The sequence below is a fragment of the Prinia subflava genome, chromosome 28 (assembly GCF_021018805.1).
Source record: "Prinia subflava isolate CZ2003 ecotype Zambia chromosome 28, Cam_Psub_1.2, whole genome shotgun sequence".
NCBI classification, from domain to species: Eukaryota; Metazoa; Chordata; class Aves; order Passeriformes; family Cisticolidae; genus Prinia; species Prinia subflava.
This window is the reverse complement of record NC_086274.1, coordinates 3,137,601-3,149,734: the sequence shown is the minus strand read 5'-3', so window position 1 is coordinate 3,149,734 and position 12,134 is coordinate 3,137,601. Positions and strand designations below refer to the sequence as shown.

General features: G+C 39.6%; 1 protein-coding gene across 1 annotated transcript in view; it reads right to left on the bottom strand.

Moving 5' to 3' along the window:
- Positions 1-12,134, bottom strand: part of NME7 (NME/NM23 family member 7) — an 87,583-nt gene that overhangs the window by 55,262 nt on the left and 20,187 nt on the right. Inside the window, exons 4-6 of the mRNA XM_063419918.1 lie at positions 6,988-7,098; positions 3,280-3,330; positions 694-901 (exon numbers count right to left, since the gene is read on the bottom strand). Coding sequence (XP_063275988.1) covers positions 694-901; positions 3,280-3,330; positions 6,988-7,098 — 370 coding nt within the window. The remainder of the gene's footprint in view (positions 1-693; positions 902-3,279; positions 3,331-6,987; positions 7,099-12,134) is intronic.

The following is a 12,134-nucleotide window of genomic DNA, read 5'->3' as shown; positions in this document are numbered from 1 at the left end:
GCTGAGACACCACAGCAACACATCAATCAACCAGGAGATAAACTTCATTCTTGCCATCATTTATTGGCATATCTATCCCACAACAATGCACACAAAAGTCACCTTACTTCTATAGAAATGGTAATATCTATTACCCAGTCCCAGGGCTTTTTCTTAGCACTGAGAAAAGAAACACTGCAGACAAAGCAAAACAGAATCAAACTCCTCAAAGCCACGTCCACTGTGTTACCTCTCAAAGCACAAAGCACTACAAAGTGGCCTGTTTTAAAATTTTTCGTTCTGAACAATAACAGCAAAGTAGGCTGCAAGCACAGCACTAGTGAGGACTGTGAAGAAGAACAGATGTGTGAAATACAAGAGGGCACAAAAGGATTTAATTGTTCAATCCCTTTCTTTTTATGACCAACATTGGTAGACTCCTGGTAGATTACACAGACCATGCAATTAACTCACTGTTTGTGATGTACAGGAGACATTAAAAATGACCAGGCATGCTCTCCTGATCAAAGCACCCAAGATTCACCTTTGTGATAAACAAGATTTCTGTTTTCAGACAGTTTCTTTTTCCATGCTAAAAAGGAGCCATGAAGAATTCTGAACTCAAGTGTGGAAACAAAATGAGAAATTCTTAATCTGGTTGTTAGCAGATAAAAGTAAAAATAAACCTCAGTCAAAGAGGAGTCAAAAACTTACTTTAGCAGCTGAAGCAACTGAATCTGGGCCATGAGCTGCATCTCTGAGGCCAGAGTGTCCAAAGCTCTCTGAGATGCTGTCCAGTGTATCACTCTCAGTCGTTGTAGGGTTTGCTGGCCCCACTATTGCTCTCCATTTACTCACTGCATCATCTCCCAAGAGCTCCATAGCAAGGATGGGGCCACTCATTATAAGCTCGAGAAGCTCACTGCAAAATGGAAACAGCACAAAGTGATCCATGCTACAAATTAACCAACAAAAACATGATCCAGTGGAGATGCTCAGAACTCAATTTGGCAAGATCTCGAGCAACCTGATCTAACTTTGAAGTTGACTCTGCTTTGAGGAAGAGGTTAGATCAGGTCATATGCAGACATTCCCTTATTGTGGTTGTAGAAAAAAAAGAACATGCAGATAACCCAAACTCACTCAAGCTACTCTGCAGTCTTAGACTTCAAAATTTTCAGTTTCTAAAGAATCAGTACAAGTGTCCTGATAACAGTGAAAGAGAGACCCTGGTAACCACTTGTCTGACACAAATGATTCCTAAGCTTTCCTCTTCTGCACAGCAGCATTTCAAGACTCTCATACATGACCTGGATTGTGCACCCACTGACAGAATGTCACCACTGCTTTCAAGCTGAATTTTCCACTGCCCCACAAATCGCTCCCATGGATTTTTCCCAAAGTCCAAAGTGGGAGAGAAGAGGAAGAATTGAGAAGTTTGCATGGGATAAAGGACTTACTCACAAAGTGAGTTATTACATCTTGGCATAACTCAAGTGATTTTAATGGGATGAATTCAAGTAAGGAGAAGAGGTTGTCAGGAGCAGCCTGCCTCCTGTCCTGACCACCTCACAATAGAAAACAACCACACAAAACTGGAAACCCAAACATTCCATTTAAAAACTGAACAAAACACCATAACTATAATTCAGTACCTTCACAAAACATGCATACCAATAAGCCTGTTTTTTCACTGCTTAGTCTGGACAGAACCAACAAAGGAGAACACTGACTCTGGGTTTTGTACTATTTTGTTTAAAAGAAGAGCTTTAGATAATTATAGTTGTGGATGTGCATGCTTCTCCAACTGCCTTTTTCCTAATGATCAAGAAGAGAAGAGAAATCCTAGTAGTTTTTTGAAAAAGAAACAATAATAAAACTATGAAAAGTTACATAAAGAAACAACACAATAAAAGGCTATTGGAAATCAGGTTCTGTTGGACAGAGTGTGTTTGCTTAGGACAGTTAAATAGGACACATACATGCACCCAAGAAAAAAGCAATTTCTACAACACTATTTACTGTGCAGACTAACCCTTGAATATTCTTTTTTTAATTCTTTAATATGAAAACCATTATTTTCCAAACAACTGAATTGTTGTTTTTCCTTACTATTCACTAGACTTACATTGACCAGTGAACTTGCAAACTAAATCTCAATTTAAAGACAAGATACAACATCAAATATAAATTAGTTTAGATTTCACACTTTACTGCCTTGAAGTTTCTTGTTTCTATCTGATTAGAAACACTCTAGAGCTATTTATTTCTAATTTAGAGAAAAATCCTATAGAGAAGATGTAGCCAATGGGACTGTAGGATGGGAGACAGGCACATCACAGTGGACACAGGCTACAGCTCCTCAGACAATTACCATTAATATAGACAGACATCTGTGAAATAACACTGCAGGCAAAATTCTTGATTATTTATCAACATATTCAAGCAGGCTTACTCAGCAAAGAAAAGGCAATTCCAACTCATCCATTCTCTGACCTCTCATGGTCAGACACGGCCTGGGGCCATGTCTCTCTGAAGGGTTGAGTTTGGACCCACAAAAATCAGCTGCTGTTGTGGAGAGCAGCTGGCAATGCTAATTCTCAAGCACTTTATGACAGTACTGAAACCAGGTCCTTCAACCACATCATGCAGCAACATGGCTGAAAAACACAAGGCACCTTTTTCCTAAAAGAGGCAGAATGCCCAGTGGAGAGGGAGGAAAAGAAAGTTGCTGGCACTTTGAGGGAAAGTAGAGATGACTCAGTCTCTGAGTCATAAGCGTCCATCCGGTCAGTTATGGAAAGTCTGTGGTTTCCCATAGGTAGAGCAGTCTAGCATCATGGAAGTTTGACATTTGTCCAAGGGTAACACTATAGTAAAAACTGCCCTGTGCATTATCCTATCAGTTATTCATGATTTGGGGTACTTGTTACCAAATTAATTCTTACAACTAAGTGTTCCCCCTAGCTCTCATTATCTGCACGCTCCACCCTGATCTTGAAGATATCCCTTCTTGTGGCTTTGAAGTTTTGCCCTGCTAGGAGCATTTTCACTTCTGAGGGACAAAAGACATTCCCTTGATACCACTGGGTTGTAAAAAGTGTAAGTTAAAACTTTGAACAGCTGAAATAAGGATCTCTCCCTGGAGGAAGAAGAAAAGGTGTGTGGTTTGCAAAGGGCTCCACTCAACTAAGACAAGCTCTGATTTTCCTATGGTTCTGTGGTATCAAATATGGAAATTAATTTCATGCTTTCAATAAATAAGTTTAATACAAGTCAAGCTGAAATTGATATACCTACTGATAATAAGGTTTTGCTCGATGATCAGCGTAGAAATCAGCTGCTTCTTTTCTGTAAAAGTAAAAAGGCACAGATACAGATATATATACACACATACACAGATATAGACATATATATGTATATATAAACCACCCCCAAAACGACAATTATCATTCATTCAAATATAATTTATAAGCATGTTTCTACAGGCAACACCTTCCTAAGCTGGACAATTTTTTGGGTGTTCATGTCCAATAACAGAAACTACACTTAAATTTCTGTCATATTTTGTGTGTCTACCAGTACAGCTGACAATTCCTTATGCTCCTGCTCTGAGAAGGAATTACTAAAACCCATTTCAGGGTCACTGATGGTCCCCACATTCTCAGGCTGAGAAATAAATGCAGCAGTCACCTTCTTGCCACACCATTTGCTGTTATGTTGCTTTCATCATTCATCAGTTTGAGCGGGGATATTGGATAATGAAGTTTGGTTTTAAAGCATAAACAAACAATTTATCTGCTCCACTGGAACACTTCTTTATTAAGGCTAGTGTTTGATTAAACTGGTGCATAACAAAATACTGCACAACCTGGTTTCCATTCAGTGTCATCAAGTCTTACAACTTGCATAGGCAGCACAATGCCCTCCATATTAAAACTGGATTTCTCCCACACTTTCACACTTCAGAACTCAATTTGGTCTTTCACATCTTTGCAGGGAACACAGCAGTGACTATACACTGCTTCCTTCCAAAGCAATGGGGCTTCTGCAGTGAGGAGTCTCCTTACAGTGCCAGGCAAATAAAGGCTACCAGGCAGACCCAGTGTGTGTGCAGCACAGCTGTTACTCGGCCTTTCCTCAGGTGCTGGAACCAAAACAGTGTCCTCTTCAGACACGGTGGTGGCCCTTCCCAAGCTCTGCATTGCCACAGCCACACTCCTGCCAGCACTGGGCTCAGCTACCCAGCTCACAGGTTTTGGGGACCACCACAGTGCAGAGCTCCCACCCATCCACCGACAGACACATCATCTTGTGGCTTTTCACCCCACCGGCCCCTGCCACCAGCCAACCTGCTCTCTTCCCTGTCTTTTTCTCCAGATGCTTCTCATATTTTACTCTGGCTCACTGAACTGCTTTTTCTGCATGGCAACAGCTAGAAAAATCCATGGAGTTTTTCAGCTCCAAACCTGCAATTCTGCAGCTTCAGAATTAATGCTGAGAACACAGGCTCAGTATTGGCTTGCTCCAAATCCAGGTTTGTGCCACTTTTTGAAGCTGGAATCTGTACAGAAGGACAAGCTCTTCAAGAGGATTGACAGGTGAAAGAAAGCAATATTGCTGACCTCTACTCTGGGTACAAAGTTCATCGTCAAAGCAGTGCTGTAGGGTGACTAAGAGATTCCAAATTGGAAAGTTGTTTTTACCTGCAGCACAGTCTTCAGATTTTTTCTGGTCTTCGTGAGTTTGCTCATTTTGAGCAGCTCTCTTTACTGACAGAAAATGCCTGCATATTTTTCAAATAACAGATTCCAAGTATGAACAAAGGCATAGTTTTGTCATCTGAAATGGAACTTCTGATGCCTCTCTCCCATTTGCAGTCCAGACTTAAACCAAATATTGCCAGAGGAAAGAAATAACATCAAGAAGAACCTAAGAAGAATTTAATTTTCTTAACATTTATCAAAGTTTGAACAGTCAAATTTTTCTCCAGCTTTCTTACGAAAATGACCTGAATAATTCCTGGTTTTTTGCTTTTAGTTCAGTGTAAGTATGAGCCATTCAAAATCCAAAATATTTTTATTAACCATACAGTAAATTTGCTTCCCTTCCCTTTCAAACTAAGTCAGAAGCATGATGTAAAATTATGCTAGACACAGGAACTCTTGCATTCTCACACTTCAGGCCTACACTCTGCAGAACGTTTGCCTACAATTCATTATTTCACCAGAAAATCCTCTTCTGAAATTAATTCAACAAATAATTTTGGAAAGCAAATATGAAAAAGGTATGTGGAGACATTAAGTATTACCATTTCTGATTGCAAAGAAGTATTTGAGAGCTCTGTTTCTGAAACAAATTGAGCTCTACTACTCAGTTAACAATTCCCACTGAAATAAATATCAAAATGCAGTTGTGTTGTGTAACTTAGTTCCCTTTTAATTTCATTATTAGTTCTGTGTTTTCAAATAATGGAAAACAGTGTTCACCTATGTATAACAGACTGAACTGACACAGGATTAAAGGAAGTGACTGAAGAAGCAAGTGCCTGCCCACACTTTCATATCTTGGCTACAACTTTTACAGAAGGCATGAATCTTCTTAACAGTGATTGACAGACAAATGGTGTTAATACTCCCTTTAAAGATAGCTGTAGATGATGATTTGAACAAGCAAGCCTGCAGAAATCTAAGGGTAGAAAACTTTGGCAAAGCCATAGTTTTATCATTTTAAAATGGCACAGTCCCAAGAAACAGAGTAGATAGTATGCAGAGAAACCACAAATTACTCAAGACACTCTTTAAATACATTCAGTATCACCGCCCAGTCTTGTGCTTATTAATAATTACTTTTAATTATAAAAGGCAACCAGAAATTTTTATATTGCAGTAGGCAGTAAAAGTTCAAGTCCCCATTTCTTCCCTTCAGTCTGAGTCAACTCTAAAGCACATGACTTGGCTCAATAGTTTGACTTCTCAGACAGACACTGAAAGAAAGCACCACCCAAAACAACACTTCAGGATCAAATCCCTCAGATTGCAGGAGAGAGGAAGCAAAAAAATTAGTTTGAAAGACATTATGAATTGTAAAGAAACATTAGAAACCTGTTTGAACTCGTGAATTAGAGTTGATGGATGGAGGATCTGGGACCAGCACCATCAGACATTGCAGCAGGTGCATGCAGAGACGGGAGGAGGAAGGCTTATAGTTATTTTATCAGTATTATAGAAAGCCAAAAAGGTTCTGAAGGAAAATTGCTCCTGACCTCACACAAAAACAATAAGAACACATGAAAATGGTATTATGTAAGACAGCTTTTCTTTACAAAAACAAAACATGTTGCATACTAACAGGTTTGGCTAAGCAGCAATGGAGAAATACTGCAGTAACTTTGGGAAAGTCTTCCAAGGTACATTAATTATGTTCTCTTTCCTCTGAAGCACGCTTTCATTTAGATCTTGGGGCTCAGTAAGGAATGGAGAACACTGAAGGTTGGGGGATTGGGAAGATGCATGAGTAAAACCTGTCCAACCCTGCACCATCAGAGGATCATTTGCTTTGCCTAGGACTTCCAGTGACTAAAAGGCACAAATTTGAGAGCACAAATTAGGACAACAGATTTACTGAGAGCAAGCAAATTGAATACTTTAAAGGCAACATTATTATAATCAGCAATACCATCTGTATGAGGAAGCATTGAGGTGAGGACACACAGACATGCCAGTAGCAAACACTGCTGGGTTGCTAAAGCCATGGCAGCCACCTTGGGTTCATACAGACCTGACCTATTTCATCATCCATACTCATTTGCACATCATGTCTTAATATTTAGCTTAAATCTCCAAATACTTTTAGAAACCTACAGAATTATGAAACTGATGAGTTTCATGAGTTGCCTCCTTTACTGGAATGGATCTGACATGTGGAACAACACAGATTAGCTTTAGAGAATATTCTTAATTGCAAAAATATTTAGATACAATAGAGCTAAGCTTAAAAATTCCTTACCTTGAAAGCAGCATCATTTTGGCCTTAGTTATTGTCAATCCTGCATTAATAATGATGTCAAACAATTCTCCAATCTTACGCATTCCATCAGGTTTAATCAAAGCCAGTGTTCTGGGGAGGAAAAAAAAAGTACAGAGATACAGCCAACACAATTTTCCTTAGAGCATTTGGTGTGCATGTTGGGTTCATATTCAGACAAAAAACCAGCAAGTCAAAGAGAGAAATTTTGTCACAGTCACATATTCACTGTCCCAGTGTCTCATCAATTTCCATGCTGTTCTTGAATGCCTGTGCAACACATTATTCTGATAAGAACAAGCTTTGCACATTATAATTTCCTTGACTTTCTAACTCAAGTCAGCTCACAGTATTCCACCAGGAGTTATTATTTACCAGCTTCTCCATTTGCTCTCAAAGCATACAATTTGACCCCTTCCTCCTTAGCTAATTGGTATCTTGACAGCTCCTCACTCTGGGTTAGAACACAACTGAATTGTTAATATCTCCCTGTGCTTGCTCAGCTCCCTTTTTCCCTAATGTTAATCATACACATAAAACTGAAGCTGTTAAAATTCCCTGTTTAAAAATATTACTTCAACATGTGCCTCTTCCATAAAACTCGAAGTTAAATGATTGTTTTATTAATACTTTTAAAATATTTGAAGTCCTCAGTGAGATGATCCTCTTGTGCTTGGTACAGTATAAAAACTTCAAGGCATAGAATGCGCATGCCAAATAGCTGACACTGTTAATAGACACAATAAAAGGATGGCAGAGGAGGTATTGCATCTCTTATACTGACTGACAGCTATATTCTGTAGTCTAAGGGCCATCAATCCAAAAATCTCTACACTCTCCCCCACATCTTTTTTTCCAAGTACATCCTGTCTTCTAGGTAATTATCTTTTTACACTGCACATCCCCAGGGCCAGAACAGTTTTATTAGTGAGCTTTGCATAGCACCAAGAACACCATCAGCACTAAACGTATTATTAATCAAAAATAACAAGCACAAAAAGAAGGTCTGTAAAATTGCATTTTCTATTTGCATTCATCTTGTGGTGAGTCAGCTTCAAATGTGCTCAGCTTACAAACCAACAGATTTATTCAACCCTGCATCTCAGAAACGCCACGTCTCTGACAATCCTACAGAGCAGTTGCCATCTTTTACACTGTTTCCAATAAAGAAGGGTCTCCAAGATGGAAATTTATTGCAGTACTTCCTTGAATGAAAGACAAATAATTGCATATTTCCTGTTTTATATACCAGCATAGCAAGGAAAGCAGCCCTTAGGTTAGCAGCAATATATTCCAGCCAGGGCAAACATGCTGAGATTATAGGAGATGGATGAACTTCCACTACATTTACTCTGAACCTCAAGTGACCCCAGATTGACAGATGCTTTGGCAAGAGACCGACTATTTCACAGCAAATGCAAAGCAAGGGAGGTGTTAGGACCAGGAAATGTAACCAGGAAGATTCGAACATATGCGACATTTTATCTGCAACTAAGGGAGAGGTGTAGACGACCTTCAGAGCTCAGAAACAAACAGATTTCCCAAGCACCACGAAGCTCCTACACACGGAGCACCTCAGGCTCAGACCCACTGGGAAGTAGGACACAAAAAGACTGATGGACTGAGGCTGCAGCCAGAAACTGCACGAAAGCAGTCAACCAAGACTGTGCTTCAGCCCACTGCAGCGCAGGCTAAAGTTGGTTTAGCCCCATCTTCAGCTCAGGAAAGGCTGACCTCTCACCACATTGAACAGTTTGCCAGTGTACTCCACGCAGCCTTACAACCTGTCCCCCTTTTCCCAAGGATTTCACAGCTCCACCTCATCTTGTGACAGATTTTATCATATCCCAGAGTGTACCACGTGAATCGAGGCCCATGAGGAGGAGAGCCTCCATTCACATGGTACACCCTGGGATATGATAAATTTGCACGTTTGACCAGTGAGAATCACACAGTGCATGACCTGCCTCCTGCCATAAGAGGTTGTCAGCACTGTCATTTCCCACAAACAATAAGGATCAAACACCTGGAATGGGATCTCCAGCACCATTTTTATTTCCTCAAGGAACAGCTTTTTGAATTTATGTTATTACACAGTTGGTTTGAGATAGACTGCTAATGCTAGAAATAAATTAGCCCTTACTTTTCTAATTTCAAGGGTTTTAGTAATAGTGTAATTCCTACAAATTTGCAAAGAAATATTGGATTACAAAGCAATTTACCAAGAGGACATTAATACAAACTGCAATGAGCAACCCTTGTAATATCTTCTGTCTAACACTGATATTGAAACTTTAACATCTCAGTGTGAGCTTTTCAGAAGTAAGCAGGATACAAAAAGCATACTTCAGGGTACTGAAGACTGTTTCTGAGATTGGATTTTGATTCATGTGCCCTATTTTTAGTTTTAATTAGGAATACGTTTCATGGGGTTTGGCATGATGCAGTCTGCAGTGTAGATTTGAAAACAGTTTCATGTCTAAGAACCAAGGAGAAAGAAGGAAAATTAAGCTCACTTGCTTCCATTTTCAGAGGGACTGTGTGACAGTACTGTAACGAGTAATGAAACAAGAAGAAAATGAGAACTGATCAAAGGAACAATGCACAAAGCATGCTGTGACTATGCTTTTGAGACCCACCTACTTCTAATAACAGGACTGCTGCATGTACAACAGCTTATGTCTTGTAGGGGAAGAAATGCTGATTGTGCCAATGACTTAGAAGCATAAGAATAACATAACCTGCTCAAAACAGAACACAAGTATTTGTGGGTAATACATAAGTTTTCTAACATCATTTTCAATACCAGTGACACTGACCAAGTACAGCCTACTTAGACAGGACACACTGGTCAGACAAATATTTACCTCAGGTTACAACCACCCAGGATCACAAGTGAAAGGCTACAGAAACAGAAATCCCTGTCCCATGCCAGTGATTCCTTATGTGGCACACTGTAAGTAAGCACATGCTCACTTAACCATTTTAGTCACTGTGATGGCTTTCTTATGACACACTGAGAGGACAACAGAGATCCAGAACACTTAAATACAACAGTATTTAAAAATTGACCCAAGGCTTAGGAAAAGTAGGTATAGAAACTGAAATAGAACTGTCTTAATAATTCTAGTCTAATTCTAGAAATAGGCTGTGCAAATATAGCCTTTTTCTACACATGTTTGTGTCCCATGTACCTAGGGTCACATTCAATTGTTTTGCTGACAAAAATAAAGGTCCCTAACTCAAAACATTCAAGATTTTTTATATTCACTCCACAGTCTCCCTCAAAGGCCTCTGCTGAGCCTGTCTGAGCACACATTGAGTGACCAAAGAATGTATTTCCAGAGTTAAACTGATCTGTCAATAGTCCTGTGCAGCACAATGGCCAAAAAAAAAAAAAAAAAAAGAGAGAGAAACATTCTGCTTCATACAGCAACCTTAAAATTGTTAATATAATTCCAACTGCAGATTATTTTGGGAATTATTACGCACTGCAGAAATCTTATTACATCTAATAACTGCTGTAAAACCTGCTAGGAACGGGTCAAAAAGACCAAATAACAAATAACTCACATGCAACTGTTTTGCCCAAGGAAACTCTTTTAATGTAACCCTGTTTACTCAGTGAAAGCTTTCATGAAGAAACTGGATTCTGAGGATCTCTTGGCTGAGTAAGGCACCTTTCACTACTGTTCCTTTGGGCTATTCTGAATATGCAACATTACTTGAATATCTATGTTATCTCTAAGCCAACATTCCTAAAATATTTTCCAAACAGCTGACATGTCATAAATGCCTTTTCTTCCTTTTGTAGAGCAGTACAAAAATTTGCCTCCTCCCAAGACCAACCACTTCATTGACACAATAACAGTGTTGCCATGTAGACTGCAAAGTCTCCTAAAAGAAGAAAATGTCATTTTATCATAAGCTGCCTTTTCCTGGTATAACTGCATGCACGAGCACCAGGGATAATATTAGTTTAGGCAGAGCAGGAAACACAGGACTTTACACTGATATAAAGATGCAATCTATCCAAAGATTCTGCACTGAGGAACAAAAAGAGTAGCCACATACACAGAATCCACCTCCTTCTGTTCTCTACCTCCTTTGCTGCTCTTTCACCACACCCAATCCCAGCTTGCAGAAGCACCAGAACTCCTCTGGAAAGGTGTTATGGCAGGCATTTTCACAGCAATTTTTCTGTGCAGTTAAGACAAAGTATGTTAAAACATGCAGCTCTTCCTCTATGCCTGGTTATGTACAACTCTCCAAGAAGAATTCAAAACAAGTCCATTTACTGCAAGACAGCAAGTGATTAAGACTCACTGGAATATCATACCTAAGAACATGTTTTGTACTCTTTTCAAAAAGGCTGGAGGAAATTTTAAAAATGTATTCATGTGCAAATTCAGAGACTACCTGCACTGCCATTAAAACAGATCTAAATTTCTTGTAAATGAACCTTAGTGTCCTTGTATTCTTAGTTCCTGACATTGGCTCTCAGATGGTTTCTCAAGTCTTTTCCAAAGCAAGTCTTTGAATCAAAAATATGAGTCTTATCTTCATCCATGATAAACAAACTTTGTTTTAACAAAAAAGCCTGTAATTTTTACTGACATTCTCACACTGTACTTTCTGTCCTCACGCACACAGAGCTCAAGAGAAGCTGAAAAAAATTCTCAGAAAAAATCTCCATAATGAGGAAAAACAACAGAGAATGGGAGTGGTCCTCTAGTACTTTCATTTATTACTACTAACAAAGAGTAGATCAGACTGGTGAGGCACTGCGTTTCTACACACATCCCAGAGAGACAGCTGCAACTTTCACAAGGTCCAGGCCTTTCCAGCCCAGCATGCATCATTTACTGTATCAATTCTGCCCCGGGAGGATCCACAAATCACAAGAACCCTACTGCTGCCTGCCATGGCTGAGTAGTGAAGCTGAATAGGACCCATTTTCCTCCTCCCATTCTTCTCTCCAAGACACCTAGAGCAGCCAGCAGCTGACACCATAGAGAAGCTGACCTTGAAGTGGTACCACAAGCAGGTACCACTCTGCTTCTCTGCAGCCACCAGAAAACCAGATCCCTTCAAACTGCATGCAAGCATGCAGTCATCTCCTCTTCTGC